The following is a 24,999-nucleotide window of genomic DNA, read 5'->3' as shown; positions in this document are numbered from 1 at the left end:
TCAAAAGACATCTTTGACATACCAGTAATCCTTGTTTCATTTGTTTGAAAATATAATAGGACCAAACAATTAAAGTTCAAGCCTAATTACTTTAATTTTTTTAAAAAACTTATTTTATTATTGCCTTCTTTTGCAGGACTTAACCTTTTCTTCCTTTTTTGAGCTGTTTTATGTTGCACGTGCTTCACCAAGCATATTTCTTTTCCAAATGTCCCACGTCTTTCCTTTGCAAAAGACCACTGGTGCTCTCCTCGGTTGTGTTTCTGGCTTGCATTTCTGTTTTTTCTCTCCCTGTTTATGCCTCCATGACTTCTCCGTGGCCTCCTGTTTGCTCACCCTCTTTTGTTTATTGCAGACCACCCCTATAATGACTCGTCCTTAAGAAACCCCCCTGACATGTACAGTGGTGAGTTGTGATGGTAACCTTGGGAGTAACCTTGCCTGTCCTAACCCAGTTTGCCTAACCTGACTGATACCATGTTATTAACTCCTGCAGCCTGGCAGCAGCTAGCCAGGCCAGGGTGCCAAGGTGACGCCTGCAGAAGGCTGGGATGGGAGGAAGGTGGCCAGTTCGGGAGTTTGAGGTTGCTCATGTTGTGGCGTGGCAGCCTCTGATGTTCTGGCCTCGGGTTGCTGAATTCTAGACAAGTCGTACAAGCCAGGGTAGGACTTCAAAAGAGCTTCTTGGAGGTTTTAGTAGAAACTTAGGAATCAGGGTTGTTTGCCCTTTTCTTCAGGATGGAGCCTATCTGAGAATAGGTGTGTTCCCACAGTGAGAAGGGAACAGAATCCAGTTCCTATTAGTAGTTTAGAGAGCACAGTAAGCTTTGTAGTGTATGTTTGGTTAACTCATTAGCATCTGGATATGAATTGCCTGGTTTGTAGACTAGCTGTAATTACTGGGGTACCATTTCCCAGCTAGATTCCATGTCTCTTTAAAATCCATCTGGGAATATGAGTATGAGTCCAGCCCCGAGTCCACTTTCAAGGTAAGTCTAAATAAAGTGGGACCATCCGTTGTACTTTATCACCAATGCCTGTTCTCTCCTCTGGTAGTATGTGCAGATCAGCACTCACCAGTCCACACCCTTTTAGTCATGGAACAATTACAATGAGGCATATTTCTAACTCATGCATAGCTGATTGCTCAATCTGATGAACACGGTAATTAGCTATTTTCACACCTGTGCTACCCCCTACCATGGCTCAAGAATTTCTTGTTTTCCTTGAACAGCCAGAGAAATCATCCATTTGCTGGCTCTGGTGAGGCAGCTGGGCCCCATCATTGAAGCTGAGGTGGCAGGTCCCCAGGGGGGGTCATTGTGGACTCAAATAGATGGGAGGTGTCTATACTGTGATCTGCTGATATAAACAAGATCAGTGTATGGGGTGGGGGATGGGAGGGGGACAGAGGCAGAGGCTCTAACTTGGCACCAAGCAGCTAGAGCCATGCTGAGATTCTGCCAAAGAGATTTGATTTACTGTTCCAGGAAGCAGGGGAAGTTGGTTGTATTCCAGGCATTGTTTGTTTTTAAGAAAATGGGATCAGTCTCCACTGTGTCCAGGGCCCCAGCACAGTGGTGTGGAATGTGCCTTTTTCCAAATTGGATTCTAGGTATTGTGTTCTGTGACATAGGATTTAAACCATGGTGTATCCAAACCAAAAGTCAGTTAGAGACCATCTGGTCCTCCTCGCCTCATATAAAATAAACCATTCAGGAGGAGAAAACATGCATGTAGAGTTGTTTTATCAATGGGATAGGTTTGAGTGATTCCAGCCTTACTTAGACCAGTTTGTGACCAGTGGTAGGTGTAACTGCAAGCAAAGGAGTGGAAGTTATGGGCACCATTCAGGTCTATAAACCAAGCCAAGCTCACAAGAACCTACATGGAGATTGACTCCTTGTCCTCAATCCAAGGTAGGAGGGGGCTGACCCAAATATAAAGCCAGTTGGAAAGGATATAAAGTCAAATTGGGGCACACATTGAGCAAAAGACAGCTAGTTTGATGCTTCTAGAAAGAACTAACAAGTGAAAAGGAAGGGAGGAGGATGAGGTCTCCTGAATGGTCAGAGCTTCCTGAGTGCAGGGAGCTGGGCAGAGAAACACAGTGCTATGAAAAATGCCCAGTGCATTTGTTTAGCTTTGAAAGACGGCATGTCTCTTTTGTAGCAGGATGGCCATGCCATGATTTTATTTTGTTCTACAGTGGGTTGGGTATCTTATGGCCCTATGCCAGGTGTCACCAGACCTGCTGGGTGGCATTGGATGGCAGGTCTGAGATTGTAACATGTCACTTATAACTCACCCAGACAAGAAGACACGGGAGTTAAGAGTGTGTACTCTGAGGTAAACTCCCTTGGATTAAGTCCTTGCTCCAGATCATACCATTGAGTGACCTGGGTATGGCACTTAGTATTTCAGCTAATTTGCTCTGGGCATATTACCTGCCTCATAGGATGGACAGAATAATGTGCATGTAGTTCTAACATGGTGCTGGACACATCATTGCTTAATAAATGTAACCCATTATTGGTATTGAAGGGAATGGTTTAGCCATGGACTGTATCTGGTACTGTTGTTCTATGCTTCTGACATTAAAGAAGGACACACGAACTTGAAGTGGGGCCCCGGGGAGAAAGGCAGGCATAATTAGGGAACAAAAGTACTATGGAGGGAGAGATTTGGGGGCAGGCTAGAGGAATGAAAGCTACCCACGTCTTCTGCTTTTCTGAGAATTGGGTAAGAAAAAAGCTCCAACTATAGCATGAGGAATTTGCAGTTAGACCTATAGAAGAAACTTCCAGGCAGTGAAAGGTGCCAAATGTTAATAGACACTTGCGTGTTCTCTTCTTCTGGGGTCATTTGTGAGCCCTTCATAGGACCACAGAGGTGGGTGAGATGCCATGTGTCTGACCCCATGAATCGCTGGTTCTCAGTTCTGAGAACCCAAAGCAACAAAGGTGATCTGGGCCCCACTGCCCCTAAATAGATGTCTCTGGCAGATGCCCTCATCTGACTCGCTGAGCTCTGTTATCAACAAGCAGCACTTGACAGAGGGGAGCAACTAAGGTTTTCTGTAATCTTGACCTTTCCTCGGTAGCAGGAGACAATTGAAAGACATTATTCATTGGACACTTCAAGCCAAGGTAGTTGAGGCGATGTCACCTCCTAATGTCCCCTGCAGACCAGATTCCCCTGGGAATGCATGAGCCCACTGACAAGCCACAGTTTGTGAGAACAGAAGACTGACTGTCAAGATAGAGGTCAGATGGGCCAACATGGAAGGCTCTTCCTGAATCCACACAGACATGAGCTTTGGCATCTGGATTCTGAGTTCAATGAAGTATTAGGTTAGACCCCAGCCCTGAAGAGTAACAGAAGCATCATCAGGCTGGATGTGCTCTCCAGGGATCCACACCTCTAGGATAAAAGAGGGTATCTTATGATAGCTACCCGAAGAAGAAACTCTTATCATCTTCCGCTGTTTAGATGTAGTAATCACCTAGTCTCAGAGCCTCTTCCTGTGTCTACTTTTCCAGGGAAGGAAATTATGCACCTTCTCATGGTAACAGTGACTTCCAAAGCCACCAGCTGGATTATCCTTTGTATATTGTCATGCAACTGACCACAGTTCCCCATAACCTCCTCTCTTTGGGTCCAGCCTTCTTGTCTCTTAATGATATCATGTGTTGCCCTGAGTCCTCTTCAAGCTCCTCATGCCCCTAAGAATTCACTCGAGATGCCTTTGGAGCCTCTTGATTCCCTCCTCAGCTTCTTTTTGTTCCAGCTTGGGCCTGAATTCGCTTAATAGTTGTTAAAGAGATGTTGCATCTTAGCTTAGATAGTGAGAATAGTATTTCAGAAAAACATCGTGGAAGGGTTTCACCAGAGCAGATCACTAAGACAAAAATATCCTTCTCCTTCACCCATTTTGCCCTTGGATTTTTATTTTCTTTGGTTTGATTAAGAAAGATATTCCCAAAGCTGGCTGTCAGAAGAGGGGGTAAGTGAAGTATCTGTTGATCTTTGATTATGAACTCAGCCCCACCTAACTTCAAGACTAGCACCTTTAATGATGTAAAATCAAGAAGCCATTTACCATCCTTGCGGAGCCAGCTAGTCCCCTAATACATAGGCTTGTGTTCCAGCAGTGATGCCAAAGTCCCAAGTTAGTGTTAAGTGTCATGAAGGTTGAAGAAGAAAGATCCTATGACAGTGATCAGTCACTTGTGGCCTGGCTTTTTCAGCTCTTAACAGAAGGTTAAGATATAGCCTTCCTCTGTTGCCAGAGTCCCATGTGGCTTGTGAATGGGGCACATGCTATAGAAACTCAGGGTTGGATGGGCCCATGGAGGTCAACTCGCCCCACCAGGGCCTGGCTTTCTCCATGACTTCACCATCAAGTGAGCATCCAGCCTCAGACTGAAACCTCAAGTTACCAGGAATTCACTGTCTCCCAAGGCAGGTGATTCCATGTATATTGACCATATAGAGTAGGTGGAGGAGCAAAGCTTTAGAGCTCAACGGTCCAGGATTCAAAACAAAACTAACTTATGACCTTGAGTAAGTCTCTTAACTTTGCTGAGCTTCCGTTTGCTGTGCTGAAAATGGGAACCTCCCCAGGTTTGTTGTGAGGGTAGGTAGAGCTGTTAGCACAGTATTTGGTCCATAGTAAATGCTCAGCAAGTGATAGTCCTTATTATTCCCTCTGACTTTTAGGATGTTCTCCCCTTGTTTTGAGCTGTAGCTTGTTTTCCCGTAGCTTCTCATTGGAGACAATTCTATGGTTGATAGCCAAGCCACATCCTACAAATGACATATTGCTAGGACCTTTTTTATAGCCACAGCTACAGCATATCAAGGCACCCACAGTGGGACTCTGTGCTAATTTTTCCTCCTTCCTCCTTAATGCTTTGCTGGTCATGTGTGCTTGTGATGCTGCTTGCTATGGTGTGAATTAAATGTCCACAGGGTCACAGATAGGTTTATACAGATTTTGTCCCTGCGTGGAAGGAGCGTGCCAACTGAGCTGGGACCTCTTCCACATAACCCCAGGATTCTCAGCTCTTGACAGATTCATCAACCTAACATGAGGACCACCTGCCCTGAAATCTCCTCCTCCTGGTGCCCTTGACTGTGTGTTGTTTTGTCTGTTTTGGTGATCCAGTGACAATGGCTGGGAGGGAGCTGCTGCTTCAGTGTTAGGCTTCATTAATACCAAGAACTGAATGCTACAAAAGTTATAAATATGTGTAAAATATATATATGGTAACCAATTAACCATATAATGGATTAACCCCTTTAGTAGCTTCTGTTGTATTTGTTGTGTGTGCTTGTGGGACAGATGAGGACATAGGCATAAAGAGAAAAATATGTGGGGTAAATAGTTGCCTTCATTTTTGTTCTCGTCTCCCTCTTTAATTCATTCATCCTGCAAACCTTTATTGAGCACTTGCTATATGCCAGGTATTGTGCCAGCTGCCTCTTTTCCTTTGAGGTTGAAAAATGCATATATTTCATCATTTCTTCACCTAACACGAGGATAAAATAGAAGCAAACTCTATGAAATGTGTTCTACCAGCAGCTAATAGAGGGAAGTTGAGCCCCTTTGCTCCAGTCAAGAACCAGCTAGTCCAACAAGCACCTTTAGTTACTTTTCTAATTGGAAACACCAATTACACAGAGTCCCCACTGCCACTTTATCGTCACTCTGCCAGCACTAATTAAATCCCCCAATAAATGCCTTTGTTCTCACTCCAGGCATCTCTGAGGGTTCCCAGCCCCTAGCAGCTCTGCCTCCCCTCCATCTCTTACTTCTCCAGCTGTGTTTAAAACCCATTAAATCCATAGTAGTCTCAGCTTTTTTTTTTTTAAACTGTTATTGTTTACAACCATACATATGCCTTTGGGCAGAGGGTGCCTCCACCAGTTTCCACCTGTTTGGAAAATACTGCTCTTCAACCTTCCACCTTATCTTTGCAAAGAGCTCTGAGAAAGAGGTGAGGCTCAAGTAAGGTGGGGTACACTCTTCTGTCCCCAGACTTGCTTGACCCCTTCCAAGGGGAAACAACCGTCCTGACCAGGTCAATCTCTGTGAACCCCCTGGCCTTTTAAAAAAACTGCATTAATTTCATTGATTCCAGACAAGTGGATGTTCCTGGTCTAGTTGAATTGTAAATTAGCTCCTCCATCTTGGCTGCCACTTTCCTCTCACCCCCCTCTCCAGTATCTCACGTCCAATTAACACCCTCCTCCCCAGCCCCCTTCCAGAGTCATTAGTGAGGAGGCAGAATGATCTTGGCCCCAGAGTGATTTCCTGTCATCTCTGCTCATTAATTCTCTCCATGTCTTTGCTAAACCATTAATAACTCTGCCCGCCTCTCCGACTGTTCATCTGGGTCTTTGTGGCTCCTTCCAGCTTCTTTTCTCCAGGGCCCCAAAGAGCAGGTTGTCTGTCCTGTGATCCCAGTCCGTGCCTCCTATTTCTTCCACATCCCTGTCTCAGAAAGGAAGGACTGCTGCTGAGACGGCCAGCCCTGAAGGCCACCACATTGGCCTCTGGGATCCCAAGATGCCCAGGCAGTAGACATCTCACTGCTCAGACAGCCCCGCCCCTGTTCCAGGGAAGGAGAGGAGCAGCTCACACACATGTGCTGTTGGGGCCCAGGAGCCCCGAGCTTCCTAACACACCTCTCTTAATGATGCCCAGGCCCTTGGGTGGTTTCAGCTGGGAGGATCAGGGGCTGAGTGCTGCTGAGAGTCACGGGTATGGAGGGGGTGTGTTGACATTTCTCTCTAGCCTGACAGCTTTGGCCTAGCGGGTTCAGCCCTTTGGGGAGGCGCCTCACAGGAGCTTGTTCTTTCCTATTTCAGCCCGAGGAGTTGCAGAAAGAACACCCAGCTTCATGTACCCTCAGGGCACGGCCAGCAGTCAGATGGTGCTTCGCGGCATGGACCTCCTGCTGGAGTGCATTGCCTCTGGGGTGTATGTATAGCCTGCACCCTCCCTTCTGCCCACCCTCCAGGAGGACTGGGGGTGTGAGAGTTTCAGTGCTTTGTTCTTGGGGCATACCAGTAGTGCAGCGAAAAGAGAAGCAGTCCCTAGCGGAGGAGAATTTGGCAAATCGTACATAGTCATCATCACCCCATTCTGGCCATCTCTTTTGGATAATGAGGAAAAGAGAAAGGTATCTTGTGTGTGTGTTAGAATCTTATATGACCCTAGATAAGTCCCTTGGGCTCTCTGCCTTTCCTTCGGTCCAGGGAAGATCAGTTCTTGGAGGTCATGCCTTCTCCTGGGCTCAAGTACCCTTAGACCTCAGGGCTTTGCAGGCTCCCAAAGAAGAGTAACAGGGCCACATTTAGTGATGAGTCCCTTGTTCCTGCTTGGTTTCTCTCCTAGCCCAACACCAGACATCGCATGGTACAAGAAAGGCGGGGACCTCCCATCTGACAAGGCCAAGTTTGAGAACTTTAACAAGGCTCTGCGTATCACCAATGTCTCCGAGGAGGACTCTGGGGAGTATTTCTGTCTGGCCTCCAACAAGATGGGCAGCATCCGGCACACGATCTCGGTGAGAGTAAAGGGTACGTTGTGTGTATTTCTCATTAAGATTATTTTGCCAATCCCAAACACCATGACCACCCCAGTCCCTCTGAGGGTGCCTGGGGGGTGGGGTGGGGGGAACTTCCCAATACACTGGTTAGTGGCAACCATGACCTACCATGCATGGATGGTGTCACCTCCTAGATATATGTGTAGAGGTGTGTACATGAGCATGTGTGTGAGGGAAAGAGCCATCCTAACATCGGCCAATTCTCCCTTGTGCCTGGGGCTCCCTCAGCAGGTGAATTTCCTCCCAGTTGTTTGGATCACAAGCCCCAGAGCCTGTTCTTTCTTTCATTTTGCATTCCTCTTCGTGATGTGTTGTCTTGGCCTTGTGCTGTCTGTGGACTTGTGCATGGTGCTGTGCTTCTTTTTTAAAATGGGGAGTTATACTGGCCCCAATTATTTTATTTCCAATCATCTCCCTCCCCCACGTGCAGAGATGGCCCACCTGGGCTACTGCAGGCAATGGAGCATGTGCCCTTAGGGGTTCCAGCCATGAGTGGTGGGGTATGTGAGTCACTGCTCAGGCAGCTCCCCCCACCCACCCATTTCACACATTTTGCAGAATGGATGATTGAGATGATAAGGTCTGACACCCCAGAGCAAGAACTTCTTTATCACTTAGGACCTTGGTTACAACACCACACCCAAGCCAGGTGGCCCTGAACCATTTGGGTGAGAATCCAGTCCAAAGGACACCCTTCCCAGAAAAATGCACACACCCACATATTCATAAAATTTTGCACACAAAGGGAGTGTGCAAGACCTCTTCTCTAACCAAAGTGCTTTGCCTAAAAGAATGAATGTGAGATGCTTCATAAGTGGTCTCATCTTGCAATGACAACGATAAATGCCAGAGGGACCAATCCAGTACCACCTTCTGTGGCAGAGGTTCGAGCCTTTGGGTGCACATCATAAATACCTATGGAACTTTACAAGCATTAGACACCTAGGCTCTCCCCCAAGGATTCTGATTTAGCTCATCTAAGATGGGGCCCTGGCATCAGTGTTTTTGAGGATCTCTGCAGGGGATTCTAATGAGCAACCTCAGCTTAGAACTATTGCTCTGTGAACTTGAAATAGATAGGTCAGCATCTGTGCTGCCAAGCTGACCAAATACAGGCTGGACCAAGTCATCTCAATGAGGATAGTACCCGCTGCTGGGACTCAGGGGCTCCCACCTTCCTGAAGGGAGCCCTGGTGTTTCCTCCGCCTGCCCCATTGCCATCTAACTCCCCGGCCTGTGGCTGTCCTTGTCTTCCAGCTGCTCCCTACTGGCTGGATGAACCCAAGAACCTCATCCTGGCTCCTGGGGAGGATGGCAGACTGGTGTGTCGAGCCAATGGGAACCCTAAACCCACTGTCCAGTGGATGGTGAATGGGGAACCTTTGCAGTGTAAGTAATGAGCCATTGTCCTCCTTGACCCTCCTCTCAAAAGCTCCGGGTTCCTATCACTGTGGGCCAGCCCTGATTGTACTAGAGGTGAGGGAAAAAGAGTCTCTCAGCTGCTGCTTCTCAGAGCAAACACTATCTCTTTGAACATCCCAGGAGCCTCATCTTGTGTGAGAAACAGAAGGCCTGGAGCCCTGTGGTTATGTCCCCATGTCTAGGAGCTTTCTGCTCCCTTGGGTTTTTCTTAAATCTGCTTTCCTAATAACTACAGGGCTCAGTGCAGGGTACGGGGACCGCACAGGCAACCCCTGAGGTTTGGGGCTCTGTGAGATGACTGGGGCCTGGAAGGAAGAAGAGAACTCAGTAACTAGTTGTCATTGGTTACTCAAGTCCCACTGAGGGGAAAATAGGAGGCAAGGTTATGCGACAGTCTGAGAGACTGTGGTTGCATACAAGGAAAAACTTGCTCACAAGAGCTGAGATGCACCAGTGCAGTTACTGAGTGTGCATTGACTTGGGGAAGATGGAGGCCTGGCTGGATGGATGGAGTAGATGACTCCTTCCAGCCAGAGGTCTTTGTCAAGTTTTTACATCGTAGTCTCTCTGATTGCATTTGCTTTTTAAAATATTCTGTCAGTATTTTCTCTAAGGGGTCAGGGGATATATAAACTGCTGCATTAAACAAATGGGGCAAAAACCAGATGAAAACAGCTCAGAGTCCAACTCAAGAACAGCAGCCTATGCCCTCCCCCCTATGTGGGACCCGACTCCCAGGGGTGTAAATCTCCCTGGCAATGCAGAATATGACTCCTGGGGATGAATGTGGACCCGGCATCGTGGGACTGAGAGTATCTTCTTGACCAAAAGGGGGATGCAAAATGAGATGAAATAGTTTCAGTGGCTAAGAGATTCCAAATGGAGTCGAGAGGTCACTCTGGTGGACATTCTTATGCACTATATAGATAACACCTCTTAGGCTTTAATGTATTGAAATAGCTAGAAGGAAATACCTGAAACTACCAAACTCCAACCCAGCAGTCTGGACTCCTGAAGACAATTATATAATAATGTAGATTACAAGGGGTGACAGTGTGATTGTGAAGACCTTGTGGATCACACCCCCTTTATCTAGTGTATGGATGAGTGGAGGAATGGGGATAAAAACTAAAGGACAAATGGGGTGGGATGGGGGGATGATTTGGGTGTTCTTTTTTCACTTTTATTTTTTATTCTTGTTCTGGTTCTTTCTGATGTATGGAAAATGTTCAGAGATAGGTTGTGGTGATGAACGCATAACTATGTTATCATACTGTGGACAGTGGATTTTATATCATGGATGATTGTATGGTGTGTGAATGTATTTCAATAAAACTGAATTTAATAAAAAAAAAAAAAAGAACAGCAGCCTATAGAAGCAATCAAAGAGGCAGGGAGACAGGTGGAGAGGAGGGTGAGAATGCACTTTGTTTGATATTGATCATGTCCCAGGCACTGTGCTGGATGCTGTACTGTGTTCTCTCTTTAATTGCAAATATTAAAGATGAAAACACAAGGCTCTGATTGGTGAAGGGAATTGCTCAAGATCACATAGTTAGTGGTGAAGTTGTGGGTTGCTGTGAGAATTAAACCCGCTTGTGGTATCTGGTATTGAATGCATCTTCAGTCAATGTTATTCCCCTAGGCACAATCAGATATGGACATTTTCTGCCCTGAGCAGCTCTCCCTGTCCTGATCGCACTCTGGGAGTAAGGCAGGCAGAGGTGCTGAACTTCATTCACATCATCCTGAAACAAATCCAGAGCCCAGAACTTGTAGCTGAGACTTGGCCCTAGAAAGGTCACCAATCACTTTCCCCAAGGAGCATTTTAAGGGGATGATGGGTAGGAAATTGCTTCCATAAAAATGGCAGGGCAAGGAGATTTTAAAGTTGCTGGCCTTGCCTATCTCTGTGCCTTTTTGCTGAGTGGGAACTCAGGGAATGATAAAGCTGCTGACCTGTCTTCATTTACCTTCTGCTGATTCCCCAGTTCTGCACTCAGAATTATTATCTGTGAAGTGGCGCCCAGGAGGCCAGACTCCTGGGTTCTCGTCCAGCCAGCTTCCCCTGAGTGGTCCTAGATGATCTCATGGATTCTGTAATCCAGGCCATCCACTGAGCAGTTTAGAAATCTTAGGAGGACAGTCACCTTCTCATGGTTAAAAATGATGAAAGTGGCAATTCTTTACGTTTCTAGAAAACTTTATATATATATAACTTATTATTGTTCCCTTCTCTTGGCCTTCCTCACAGTAGGGTAAAGGCAGGAGTGAGGCCCAGAGGGATGTATTGATTTGCCCCAGGCCCCAGGGTAACTGGGGGCTGAGACCCAGGCTCCACCCTGACATCGGCTGTCTGTTCTGTTTCCTGAGCCAGCAGTAAGGAGAGAACTGGCAGAGGGAGTTTCCCCACGGATTAGGATACATTTCTCAGGAAGACCAGGGGGGCTTTGGCAAACAGAAGGACTCTCCATTTTCAGCACACGTTGGCTTCTGGGTTGAACTTTGTAAATGTTTGGAGAATGTTCTGCCCAGAGGATGGGAGGTGATAGGTCCCATCCATTTGTATATAGCTTTATCATTTTCAAAACATATTTAAGTATGTGCACATTGGATCAAAATAATAATAGTGACAGTAATAATATATTGGGCCCTCTACTAATCACTTTATACATGCGTAAAATCTCTTATCATAGTAAAAAACCCACGAGGTGATATGATGTCCCCACTCTACAGCAAGGAAACTGAAGCTTAGGCATTGAGTCCCTTTCTGTTTCCAGAACTTACGTTCTCAACCCCACCTGCCCAGCTGTTTCATATGTTAAGCAGGGATTCATCTTCCCATTGCACAGATTGAGAAATAAATTCCAGTAGGTTGGTGCTGGGCCCAGGGTTGCATCGCTAGGTAGTGGTGGGGCTGAAAGCCAGGCGCTGCCTCCCCACCAGCCCAGTCATACTGGGGAGCCCTGGCCCGAGCCCCAGGTGCTCTTCACCCTGCCCTCCCCATTTCTCACAAGGAGCATCTCTTTCTTAATCTGCAGCGGCACCACCCAACCCAAACCGGGAGGTGGCTGGAGACACCATCATCTTCCGTGACACCCAGATCAGCAGCAGGGCCGTGTACCAGTGCAACACCTCCAATGAGCATGGCTACCTGCTGGCCAACGCCTTCGTCAGCGTGCTGGGTGAGCACATGGCGGGGCAGCCCGTCTCCTTCCATTCGTCTACAGTGGGGTCTCCCTGGGGTTATGTGTGGGGTGCACTTTCTTCTCAGTAGATTAGCCGGGCCAGGGGAAGAGGGGTGAAGTTGGCTAGGATAGGATCATGGAGACTGAAGATGAGTGAGGAGGATGCAGGATCTAGAATCCAAACAGCTGGATGTGCAGGCAGTTAATCAATTCCATCATAACAGTCAATCTCAGTCCCTTCTCTCCTCTGATGAGAATGGATCTGCCTCTTTTGGTGTATCCATGTCGATGCTCTGGATTCTCTGCTGGGTCTCAGGGTGGGAGGTGATTCTGAGTATGTTTGCTGCGCTCCTTGAGCAGGGAGAGAGCAATGGCAGGGGGTAGCTAAGAGATGCCTTTGGGATATGGACTGGGGGTTACAGAACCTGCTGGATAATTTAGCAGAACTCTTCACAAAGCTGTATTGAATGTAAGATGCATAAGGGGAGTTGGATAAGCTTGCTCCTTCTTCCCCTAACCCTGAAACTTCTTAAAAGAGGGACAGTTGACAGGAAAAGTTATCTATGTTTGGAAAGCTGCTGTGAGGAGAACATGTAGAGGTAAGACTAAGGGGAAAGAAATGGAAGAGTTAGGCTCTGCTCCCAAGATTGTTCCTCTGGGAATTTTAGATGTGCCACCTCGGATGCTGTCGCCCCGGAACCAGCACATCAGGGTGATCCTTTACAACCGAACACGGCTGGACTGCCCATTCTTTGGATCCCCTATCCCCACACTCCGATGGTAAGTTCTAGGAGACCAGACTCTGCCCTGCATGGGTCATCTGTCCCACTTTTCTCATTCCCATAGTAGGTATTCTGCATCCTGGGAACTTTAATGGTTCAAAGCTGGTCGGAACTTAGCAGATCATCTGGGTCAACACCTCATTGTACAGGGAAGGAAACAAAGGTCCAGATAGTTGACAGAGATTTGCCAGGGTCACCCAGTGGTTGGAGGGAGACCCCATAGGAGATCTCAGGGCTCCAGACTCCTACCGTGGAGCTCCTTCCACTGCCCTCCCAGCCTCTCTCGCCTGCTTGCCACCCCTGCTCCTGTGGGCTGGTCCTTTCTCATTATGCTGTGTGTTCTGCTGCTCTGTTGTGAGGTTTAAGAATGGGCAAGGAAGCAACCTGGATGGTGGCAATTACCACGTCTATGAGAATGGCAGCCTGGAAATTAAGATGATCCGCAAAGAGGACCAAGGCATCTACACCTGTGTCGCCACCAACATCCTGGGCAAGGCTGAAAACCAAGTCCGCCTGGAGGTCAAAGGTAAAGGAGAGGGTTTGCAGGTAGGAGTGCAGGGTGGGGCAAGGAGGCCATTTCCCCACGGTTATCCACACTTGGTATTCGCTTTGAAAACACACCATACCTAATGTTTGATCCGAAGCGGGAGTCTCTCCAGGCATCTGCCTGTCCTCTCGGGGCTTCCAGCTGACCCCGGTGCTGCCATCACTGAGTCATTTCATTGTCAGCTTGGTCCAAATGGAATTAGGAAGGGAAACCAACTCCCCACTACCACCCCAGAAAGTGCAGCCTACATCTCCCAGCCAGGACTGGGGAATTATTTACTCTTTGGGATTATGCACCTCGAGACTCCTCTCCATGGGAATGGTGGGTGATGAGCTCCCTGGGCTTCCCCACAGACCCCACCAGGATCTTTCGGATGCCTGAGGACCAGGTGGTCAAGAGGGGCACCACTGTGCAGCTGGAATGTCGCGTGAAGCACGACCCCTCCCTGAAACTCACAGTCTCCTGGCTGAAGGACGACGAGCCACTCCATATTGGAAGCAGGTTTCTGGTCCTCCCCTTCTCTCTCCTGGGTGCTAGCTTAGGCGGCAGCTTCTTTTTCCTTGTTCTTGGTGACAGTTGTAGAACTCGGGGCTGGGGAAGCTGTGTCATGCCTGTCACCAGGAACTCCTGAGGAGGGTGTGGTGGCCTCCACCTCAGGGGAGACCCTCTCCCCAGCACCTTTCTCCTCCCTCCCGTCAGCTCCCTGCTTCTCTCTCCTTCACCTCTTTTCTCTCCCTTTTCTCCTCTTTTCCCTCTCCTTTCTCTCTTCACTTCTTCACTGCCTCTCTGCCCTCAGTCCTTCTCTTTCCCTTCTCCCTTTCTTTTCACCGCCCCTCTTTCTTCTTGTCTTCCTCCTCTGCATCGTGCCCGGGACCACCCTCTCCATCCTCCCAGCCCTGGTGGCAGTGCCCCCTGTTCTCCGGCAGAGGGCAGGGTTGGCCTGCGTCAGCTCTTCCCGCAGCCTGGCTTCTCAGAAGTGTTACAGTTATTGCACACTAGAATCACCTGGGAAGCTTTTAAAATTCTCCTTACCTGCCCCCTCCCCTCGCACCAGATTCTGATTTAATTGTGTGGCCTTAGATCCCAGGCACTGATGGTTTTTTAAAGCTCCCCTAGGTGTTTCTAACATGCAGCCGGGGTAGACCACCAGTCGGAGCCTCCCTCCACAGGATCAGACTCTTTGCTGTTCCCTCTTCCGTGTTGGAGGCAGGTTGTGCAGGCCCCTGAGGTTGAGGACAGGCCCCAGCTGCCTATCCTGAGGGTGGGCACAGGCACACTGGCACCCCACTGATGCTACAGCATCACGCCCCCTGCCTGTTCTTTGCTGCCTTCCTCCCTCCATGGGGGGGAGTTCAGAAGAGGGAGTGGGGTCGGGGCAGGCCTGGCCTGAGCCTGCGTGCAAAGGAGCCGTGATCTGAGCTGAAGACAGAGCTAGAACTACAGGAAGAGGAGAGAGAACGTCCCACCCTTTGGGGAGCTGAGCTAACTGTGCTTTGTTTTGGGGAGGGTGGCACAGCACAGGAAAGGCACAGAGGCAGACACAGCTGTGGAGTCTGGGGACACTGAACGTGGTCCAGGGATACCTTAGCTCCTCCTGCTCCCCACCCCAACCCCATCAAGTGCCATAGGTGCAAAAGGTGATGGAGGAGACCTTAACCTCTCTCAGAGCCTTGAGGTGGAGCTGCAGATCCCCTAGGGGACTCCGTGCCTCCCAGCTCAGCCCGGGATGCTTTCCTCTCCCTCCTGACTACCCCTCCAGGGAGGAAGCCTCGGCGATGCCCACACTCCCCCAGCCTCGCCCTCCGCCCAACCCCTCCCCGGTGCCTTTGCAGGATGAAGAAGGAAGACGACTCCCTGACCATCTTCGGCGTAGCTGAGCGGGACCAGGGCAGTTACACGTGCATGGCCAGCACCGAGCTGGACCAAGACCTGGCCAAGGCCTCCCTCACTGTGCTAGGTAACTGCTGCGGCCCCAGCTGGCCCTGACCACCCCATCCTCTCGGTGGCAGCCAGGAAACAGTGGGCCCAGAGAGTTCCGAAGGCAAGGCCTGTGGTCAGCAGGCAGCCAGGTGTGGGGACCACTAAGCGTCAGGGAGCTGCCACTTTCAAAACAAGCTGTACCGGACAGCTTCCCTCCTGAGTGGAATAATGAACTCCCCCAAATCCTCAACTGACGGAAATAGAGAAAGGGAAGAGGGGTTTCCTGATGTGATCATTTTTACTTCCTTTACGGCTAACCCTATACTACTAAATTAATGAAAATGATCTGTTATTAAAGCGAGACTGAATTTTGTGTTTGTATTTCTGACAACCTCTGCTAGCCTGCTCCTTCCTCCTTGCTCTGGTTTTTTATGAGATTTCACAGTATGCTATGATCCCCATGTCTTCCTGCTCCGTGTCCAGGCCAGATTGAAAATGCTAAGTCAACCCAAACTGAAGACAAACAGCGTCTCCTTCCAGGAGAGCAAACCCCCTGTTGTCCCCTCTTGGCCTCTGGCCTCTCCCAGGCACCTGCTTCCATTGGCAGTGGTGTACTCAGCCCCGTTGCTCTCATCCCTTCCTCAGTGGGGATGCACGGCTGCTGGGAATGGTGACCCCAATGACAGTAGCAGTGTTGGGGCAGGAAGGAAAGGAAGGTTCCACCCCCAGCTGTGGAGAAACTCAGGAAGGCCTCTAGAAGGGGCGGGGGTTCTCCACGGAAGGGACGGGGGAGCTGGGCCTGGAACCCCTGAGCCCCGGAGCAGCTGTTCAAGCCTCGGCTGCCTGTTCCCATCCTTCTGAAACATCTTTAACTCTGGATAACCTGCTAACCTGGATAACCCATCTTACTTTGCAGCTGATCAGGCCACTCCAACTAACCGTTTGGCTGCTCTGCCCAAAGGTAATTCTTACTAATCATGGGACCCTTGCCAAAGGCCCCACCAGACATCTGGGGGAAGGAGGAAGGCAGGACAGGAAAGGATGTGCTGTGAATAGGTTTGTGGGAAATGCTCCCTGACTCTAACCTCCTTTGAAGTGCCCTGTCCACCTCCCTGAGCCCAAGTCACAGTTCCACTCTGGGTTTCCTGCTCATTTCCCAGGGAACTTTGAAATGCCCTCAGTTGAGCCCAGAAGTCCTTGGCTACTGTTTCAGCCTCACCCTTTACTTCTGACCACACCCACCCTCCCTTGGGTTGGCCCTGTCCCCCTCCCTTCCTTGGCCTCAGATGTGTGTAGGGTCTAATGAGGAGAGCCCTCTGCCCTTGATTATCAGTTGGCCTGTCTTTCTACAACCTCCCCACATTTGCTCTGCCCTCATTTGCAATCTGCATGCTCATCTGCACACACATGTGGACTCATGTGACTCACCTCCCAGGACCTGCCAGTAACGAGCAAAAACCTGGCAATAGCTGGTTCACGGAGCCAGAATGGGGGTGGGGGGGAAGCATCTTGCCTAATTCCCTGCCAGTCAATGGCTCGATGGCTTTAGCCCTAGGCCAGGATGGCACTTATACCCGCTAAAGAAATCCCAGTAAAACTGGAGCCCCCAAAAGGTGCTGCTCTCACTCCTGTTTTGAAGCCTGCTGTCCATCACTGACACGTCTAGATTATGGGTCTATCTCCTCCCTGGCCTGGCTACCCTTCCTTGGTACACCCCATTCTCCCTAATCTGTCTGCTCTGCTCTGTACTCCAAACACCCTCCTGAGCTCCTGCTCGCACAGAGCCTGGGCACACAGAGTAGAAGATAATTATCAAGGGAAAATGAGACCAAGTCCCCACACTTCCTCACCATCTTTCCTAAAGGCTATCAACATGGATCTAATGAAAAAGGCAGCATTTACCAAATGTTTGCACTCTAAGAATGAATATCCACGGCAATGGGATGAGTTGGTCCTCATTCTTTCTGTGTCCTACATCATCGTCTTTGTTTCCTTCCTCCACATCCTTTGCCATTCTTTTGGGGGGTCCAGGGGTGGTCTTTGAGGTCATCTTCTCAGCTCCCTGAGGTAGCCCCTGGGCTGACCCCCCCAGAGCAGGCTGGAGTCTGATCCCTGCTGCCCATCAAGGGCCTGCTGGCCTGGGACAGGGCCCTGGGCTGGGGCCACACAAGCCTGGGCCAGGTATAACTCAGGAGTCCTGCGTGCTATGTTCTCCCTCTGCTGCCAGGACGGCCGGACCGACCCCGGGACCTGGAGCTCACCGACCTGGCTGAGAGGAGTGTGAGGCTGACCTGGATCCCAGGGGATGATAACAACAGCCCCATCACAGGTCAGCGCAGAGGCTCTGCGTCCCAAAGCCAGAAAGGGGGGGGGGTGGCGGGGGTTACTAACAGCCTTGAAGCCCAAGGCCTTCCCCTGGTTTCTGGTCCCACTTCTGCCTCACATCACATGTGCCCAGGGCTTTTCGCAGAATGCATGTGAGCCTTGGTTTCCCTTCCCATGTCTTGGGAGGAGTTCTACCTGTGCCCTCCTCTCCCTGAGAGCAATTATAAGATGAATGGATGCTAAGGAGCTCCTTTTTTTTTAAATTCAGCTTTATTGATATATATTCACATACCATACAGTCATCTATGGTGTACAGTCAATTGTTCACAGTACCGTCATGTAGTTGTGCCTTCGTCACCCCAATCTATTTTTGAACATTTTCCTTACACCAGAAAGAATCAGAATCAGAATAAAAAATAAAATTAAAAAAGAACACCCAAATCACCCCCCCCCATCCCACTCTATTTTTTCATTTAGGTTTTGTCCCCATTTTTCTGCTCATCCATCCATACACTGGATAAAGGGAGTGCAATCCACAGGATTTTCACAATCACACTGTCACCCTTGTAAGCTACATTGTTATACAATTGTCTTCAAGAGTCAAGGCTACTGGGTTGCAGTTTGATAGTTTCAGGCATTTACTTCTAGCTATTCCAATACATTAAAACCTAAAAAGTGTTATCTATATAATGCATAAGAATGTCCACCGGAGTGACCTCTCAACTCCATTTGGAATTTCTCAGCCACTGAAACTTCATTTCGTTTCATTTTGCATCCCCCTTTTGGTCAAGAAGATGTTCTCAATCCCCCGATGCCACGTCCAGATTCCTCCCTGGGAGTCATATCCTGTGTTGCCAGGGAGATTTACACCCCTGGGAGTCAGGTGCCACGTAGGGGGAGGGCAGTAATTTCACCTGCTGAGTTGGGTTAGCTAGAGAAAGAGGGACACATCTGAGCAACAAAGAGGTACTCAGGGGGAGACTCTTAGGCACAATTTAAGGAGCTCTTTTAAAGAAGAACACCGCTAGCTTAGCTCCTGACATGGCTCTGTCTTCCTTGCTCACTCAGACTATGTCATCCAGTTTGAAGAGGACCAGTTCCAGCCAGGGGTCTGGCATGACCATTCCAAGTTCCCAGGCAGCGTCAACTCAGCCATCCTCCAGTTGTCCCCATATGTCAACTACCAGTTCCGGGTCATTGCCGTCAACGAGGTTGGGAGCAGCCACCCTAGCCTCCCCTCCGAGCGCTACCGAACCAGTGGAGCAGGTGAGTACTCAAGGACTAACAGAGGAGGCTTTGGAACCAGGCACCGTGAGTTCAAACCTAGTCCCCCCACCCAGTTCCCAGCCACATGGCTTTGGTCAGGTTACTTAATTTCTCCAAGTCTTAATTTCCTCATCTGTGAAACCAAGAATAATAATAACACCTATATCGTGGGGCTGCCATGAGGATGACATGAAAATGCATGTCGGGTACTTTGTGTGATGCCTGATACTCAGTAAGTGCCCAGTAAATATTGGCTACTGCTGTTAGCATTACTTATATTATTAATACTTGATTATCAGCTTTAAATGGGAGAAGAGAGCTATGGCAAAGATTTGCAACAGAAATATATAATCTCGTGTTACATCAAATTTTTCTCTTTCTAACCTGTTTGGATAAAGTTTGGCTTTCTGAATTAACACCAGCTCATGGAGGGTAGAGATGCTCCTTGTGTTGAGTGGCAGGGATGGACCAGTCTGGTGTTAAATATATGTAGTGGCTAATCCACAAAGGAGCTAATCTACATTAAGTTGGCTGTATTGACACCCTCAATGTGGACAGCTGTATGATAAATGCTATCTGGTAAGAGATTAAAATTCAAAAGAAATTAGCCCTGCTTTGGGAGAATTTAAATCTTAGGAAGGTACACTGTGCACATGAGAAAAAGGCAAAGCAAGTTCAATTACATATGAGACAATGAGTATCTAGATGCTGAGAAAAGACAGACTGTGGAAGGGCAGGATGGAGAAGAGTTCCTTACTGTGCCTTGGTAGGGCACAAATTAGATTTGAACTATTGTGTCCACTTGGGTTCCAGCCCCTGAGTCCAATCCCTCGGATGTGAAGGGAGAGGGGACCAGAAAGAACAACATGGAGATCACGTGGACGGTAAGCAGCCCTCCCAGCCTCACCCTCAGCGGCCCTGACTTATGTGGCAGGGTGATCTGGGAACCCCTGGCCTCCATTCCCCTGCGACCCCAAAGCCACAGTGTGTTTCAGGCTACCTGGTTGGGGTTGTTGGCCACCCTTCTCCAAGAAACCAAGCTCTTCTCTGAGTCGGGCGTATAAAAACCAAATGGGAGAAAAGTCCAAGAGCAAGATTTCAGGGAGGAAACAGGAGCAGGGGCGCCAGGGAGCAGGGACTGCCAGGTGGAAGAAAATCGTAGAGAATGACCAGCAGAATAAACAGAAGGCAGGATTAGATTAGACCTGTGGGAGGATTTGGCCCAAATATTAGGACCTAACTTGGGCGTGTTCGGAGGGGCCTTACTTTGGAGATTATTGGGCGTGGAGGAGAGACCACCTTCTGAGATGTAGCCCGCCTTGTAGTCAGGGGATGGCCCAGATGAGTCAAAAGACTCCTACCAGGCCAGGATTGTAAAACCCCGTCTTCCTCTTGGATCACTGACTGCATCTTCCAAACCAAAATTGGGGTCCATGGTCTCAAAATGACTTTTTGAAAAACCACTTTCAATCCTGAGAGATGCAGTTCGGCCACTGAAATATTAACATTTCTGATGTACTGCCATGGGCTATGAAAACAGAGCAAGACAGTGAAATCAAGGCCATCCCAGTGTTTGAGTTCCTGGTCTCACAGCAGCCTTAGGCAGAACAGAGTAACCAGCTGGGCCGAGCCCAGATTCAAGATGCCTGGAGCTTCTCTGCAGGACCTCACATGGGTGGGGTTTGGTCGATAGCTCTGTAGTGTGGTCTCCGGGGAGGCCAATTCCGGGACCAAGCCCCGAGAGAAGAGAATCAAGGAGAGAGTTACACCCACCCTTAAAGAGTTATGACCCACTGGGAAATACAGGACAGACATGCATGGGTTCAATAAAACTGAAATAAGTTCTGGATTTTTTAGTTCGTTGGTAGGAGGCATGCTGTGGTTAAACCAAAGCTCATCCCTTTCTGACTATGGAGAATATTATATTATTGTCCATATTTAGTTTTGTTTTTGGTTCCTGTCGTAAGAAAGAGTCCTGTTGAAGATAAAGCTGAGGCTCCTGAAAATGTGGGTGACTCAGGGTGCTGGAGTCACTGGTCTGAGATGAGACCTTGGTCCCAGGGAATCCACATGCAAAGAAAATTAGGAATTGGTCCTACTTGCCAAAAATGCTCCTCAGTTTATTGGAAGCTGGACTTTTTTGGGGGGTGAGGGGCAGGCCAGTGTTGGGTGGATGTGGGAGGGGAGCCTGGCACAGAACGAAGGCCATGGGTAGAGCCGGCCCTCCGCCCGCACCCTCTCCACCCCTGCCATCCGTCTCTCCCTGCTCAGCCTATGAATGCCACCTCTGCCTTTGGTCCCAACCTGCGCTACATTGTCAAGTGGCGGCGGAGAGAGACTCGAGAGACCTGGAACAACGTCACAGTGTGGGGATCCCGCTATGTGGTCAGCCAGACCCCTGTCTACGTGCCCTATGAAATCCGAGTCCAGGCCGAAAATGACTTTGGGAAGGGCCCTGAGCCAGACACTGTCATCGGTTATTCTGGAGAAGATTGTGAGTACCTTCCACCCTCCTGCCCGATGGCTGGGCCGTGCAAGGCCATGCTCACAGGGCAGGAACCTCGGGGCTGGGTGGTGGGACTTCTAAGACATCCTGGGAGGGCAACCAGTTCCCAGGAAAGAGAAATCTCCTTCAGTGACTTAGAGCAGACAGACTTCCGGTAATGCCAGGGATGGAAATATTATCATCCAAACATTAGGCAGAGTTACTGAATGTCACCACCAGAAAGTTCATTAGAAATCACCCATTCCTGTACTCTGATTTTAAAGATGTGGAAACTGAGACCCTAAGAGGGAAAACCGTTGCCCAATATTACACACTAGTAGATGTCAGACTTGGAAATAGAACCCATGTCTACTGCTTCCCAGGCAAACTGCCTTCCAGCCATGGTGGCCAAGCTGGGGCCAAGAAAAGACTACCAGACTCTCCATTCCAAAGAGCCATAATTAGATACCTGCCCTGGAAGCAGGGCCACAGGCCAGGCCCCTTCCCTCTCGCTCCCTAGAGGAGTCCTTGAGGGTTATAGAAGGTCTCCAGAGCACCAGACTGAAACAATATTCAGTCTCTGGTCCAGCCTCCTGCCAGTGTTCCCAGTGTTGCTCAATTCCAAGAGTTTTGAGAAGTTCTTTGGGGGCTGATACTGGGTAATCAACAAGATTTCTGAACATGCATGTGGAAGCATGTGCCTGGATTCCCAGAGAATGGTGGCCTCTCTACCTGTAGTACCTCAATCCAGGAGGTTGCTGAACAAAGCAGGAGAGTCAGGGGGTTCCCCTCCTGGCTTAGGCAGCCCAGGCCCTGTTGGGTGTGGGTCTGACCTAAGAAGAGATCATGCAGATACAGATGGCGTGACCAGAAGGAAAGGAGAAGAGAGGGACTTGGGAAGGAGCAGAGAGTCAGAAGGGGCAACACTGGAGTCATAAGTAGGACCAGTGGTGATCAAAATGATGAAAAATGAGGGTTGGGTCCTGTGCCCCGTTTCCTGGAGGTGATGTATGGCTTGGATCCCTTGGGAGATCTGCAGAAGGCATTGGTAGGCCCTTCTGTCCACCCCACACCTCACCTCCTTGTTGGCAGCCATTTCTGGACAGGAGCCAGTGGGGACTACTGGAGGTAAGTGTGGGAAGGGAAGGTCTTTTCATGGACTTCATGGACTGTCCCACAGTTCCCATTGCATCCAGACACCCCTGCAGCCTGTGCTCTGACAAATTAGAGGGGATGGGACAGAAGTGCTTTTGCAGCAGAGAGGGTGAAGAGGGAAAAGAATCAGCTGACCTCCCTCTCCAGGTGGTCACAGGATCAGAATTCCTTCCTGAACCGGATGAGGGCTTCTCCATATTGAGGGTAATATTTCCTGAAAGGTCCTGGTAGGAAACAGACACACACTCAAAACAGACCATTTAGAATGTGTGACTAGACTTAGAGGGAAAACAGCAAGGTAAGGTGAAACATCTCAGGACTAGCAATAGCAGGAAGCCATTACCTAATCCCCTGAGCCTTGAGGGGACAAGGGACAGATGAGCCACCAGAACCAGTGTGAGGGCTACCCACAGGATCTGTGTCCTTGGGTGGAAGAGTGCAATGCTGTCAACCTGCAGCCCAGCCAAGAAGGAGTCAGGGGAATATATACCCAACCTCTCTCTTCTCCCACCCTGGGATCTCCTGTTGGCACCCCCCATTGGCCAGACACATGTGGAAGCCTGAGAACAAGGAAGCCCAGCTTATTCAGTCCAGAGGGCAGCCTCTGGGATATGGAGCAGGGTGGGGAAGGGTGGGGAAGGGTGAGAACTGGAACAGAGGGGCAAACAGAGACCAGTGGAGGGGGTCTGCCATCCCTTTGGCCCCGGGCCTTTCCCCACTACTCTCGTGGAGCACTCAATGTAGAGTGGGGTGGGAGTATAGGCCGGAAAAGAACAAGTCAGAGATGACTCTGGAGTCCGCGGCCATCTCCACCTGCATAACCGCTCTCTGTCCAAACACATTGCAGATCCCAGAGCCGCACCAACTGACATTAAAATCCGGGTCCTGAACAGCACAGCCATCAGCCTTCAGTGGAACCGCGTCTACTCCGACACGGTCCAGGGCCACCTCAGAGAGTACCGAGTGAGAAAGCCAGCTCCTGGTCCTTTAATCACCCAGCTCGCTAACCAGGGCAAGGGGGCAGCAGACGTGGGACGTACAATATTCGGAAGGGGTCCTAGGATGTTTGTAGGATCCAGAGTTGATTTGAGAAGATTATTTCTGGGGTTAACTTTTCAAAGATAATCCCAGAAAAAAAATATATATTATACCCAGTTGTCTCCTGTAACAGATATGCTGAGAGATTCTCAGCAAAAAACACAGGGAGGGTGGTAGGTTTGGGCAACATTGCACAGCACATTGTGTTTGTGATACATGTGTGAGAGAACATTGAGGCACTGCTGAGCTCTACCCTTCCCCTCTCCTATTGGCCCCTGCTGGACTGCTTGCCTCGCCCTGTCTGGTTTTGTAAAGCCCCAACTAACAGGCAAATCCACTAAGAGGATGCAGAAACCTCTCCTGTTGTCACAGCCAACTCCGGGTTATCCAGTGTGTGTATTATCTAGGCCTGGAGTTTCTCCTGGTCTTCCCTGCTTGTCACAGTCTCTGCTCAATCATCTCTCCTCTTGGAAAGCGTGAGCTGAGGTGGGAAGAAAAGAGAGAAAACCCAGGGTGTACAAGGCTCTCCACTTCATGAGTAGCTCTAATGGCTGGGGGGTGAGGGAGGCTGTAACCGTGGGTCATCAAGAGGGCTGATTGACAAATAGGGGTAGACCAAAAGGGATCAATCCCTTCTTGGGAATTGAATTTGGTAAGTATGGGAAAGAAGGCAAGATGATACGTACACTTGAACGAACTCTTCCCAACTGTTGGCTTGCACCCTTAATCTACTTGCCTGGAGATTTTTCTGCCTAAAGCTCCCTTCTGGTCCCCTTCTGAAACCTGAAATTACTCTCTACCTTGCCATTGGTGGCCTTGATGACACTGGTATGGCCAACCTGGCCTCTGGCTTCTTACCCCCTGCTAATCAGACTTTGGGTTGCAAACTCTCTCAACTGTACCCAGTGACACTACCACCTTCCGTAAACCATCCCATCCCATCCACGTTCTTGCTACCAGGCAGCCTAGCATACCACTGACTGGGGCATGTGACTATCTCTTGGACATGTGTCTATCTCATTCCTAAAGGTCTTCAAATGACATTAAAACAAATCATTTGACTTCAAAGGATTAAATCAACCCTTTCTCAAATTCAGGGGGTAACCTGCTACTCTTCAACTCCTCTCTGTTTCCAGTATAAACCATACTAATCCAACTCAAGGCAATGCAGTCTTTGAGCACAGAGCAGAGCCTTCCATGCCTGGACCCGTGGCTCATCTTTGTGGTTCTGGCACTGACTTCCTGAGCAACC

At 49.2% G+C, this 24,999-nt stretch overlaps 1 protein-coding gene across 21 annotated transcripts in view; it reads left to right on the top strand.

The window, feature by feature from the left end:
• The window catches only part of NFASC (neurofascin), a 188,904-nt gene that overhangs the window by 128,774 nt on the left and 35,131 nt on the right, over positions 1-24,999 (top strand). For 9 of the 21 annotated variants that reach the window (XM_037824942.1, XM_037824945.1, XM_037824948.1 and 6 more), the window contains 15 exons: positions 356-406; positions 6,877-6,988; positions 7,406-7,590; positions 8,877-9,008; positions 12,083-12,226; positions 12,898-13,009; positions 13,371-13,537; positions 13,912-14,059; positions 15,391-15,515; positions 16,395-16,439; positions 17,706-17,807; positions 18,872-19,069; positions 19,883-19,953; positions 21,341-21,563; positions 23,557-23,672. In XM_037824942.1, the coding sequence (XP_037680870.1) occupies positions 356-406; positions 6,877-6,988; positions 7,406-7,590; positions 8,877-9,008; positions 12,083-12,226; positions 12,898-13,009; positions 13,371-13,537; positions 13,912-14,059; positions 15,391-15,515; positions 16,395-16,439; positions 17,706-17,807; positions 18,872-19,069; positions 19,883-19,953; positions 21,341-21,563; positions 23,557-23,672 (1,931 nt within the window). The remainder of the gene's footprint in view (positions 1-355; positions 407-6,876; positions 6,989-7,405; positions 7,591-8,876; positions 9,009-12,082; positions 12,227-12,897; positions 13,010-13,370; positions 13,538-13,911; positions 14,060-15,390; positions 15,516-16,394; positions 16,440-17,705; positions 17,808-18,871; positions 19,070-19,882; positions 19,954-21,340; positions 21,564-23,556; positions 23,673-24,999) is intronic. The other 12 variants (XM_037824949.1, XM_037824939.1, XM_037824938.1 and 9 more) reach the window with 6 other exon arrangements.

Source organism: Choloepus didactylus, chromosome 2 (genome assembly GCF_015220235.1).
Source record: "Choloepus didactylus isolate mChoDid1 chromosome 2, mChoDid1.pri, whole genome shotgun sequence".
NCBI classification, from domain to species: domain Eukaryota; kingdom Metazoa; phylum Chordata; class Mammalia; order Pilosa; family Megalonychidae; genus Choloepus; species Choloepus didactylus.
Note: the sequence above shows the minus strand (reverse complement) of the source record. Positions and strands in the feature narration are given on the sequence as shown.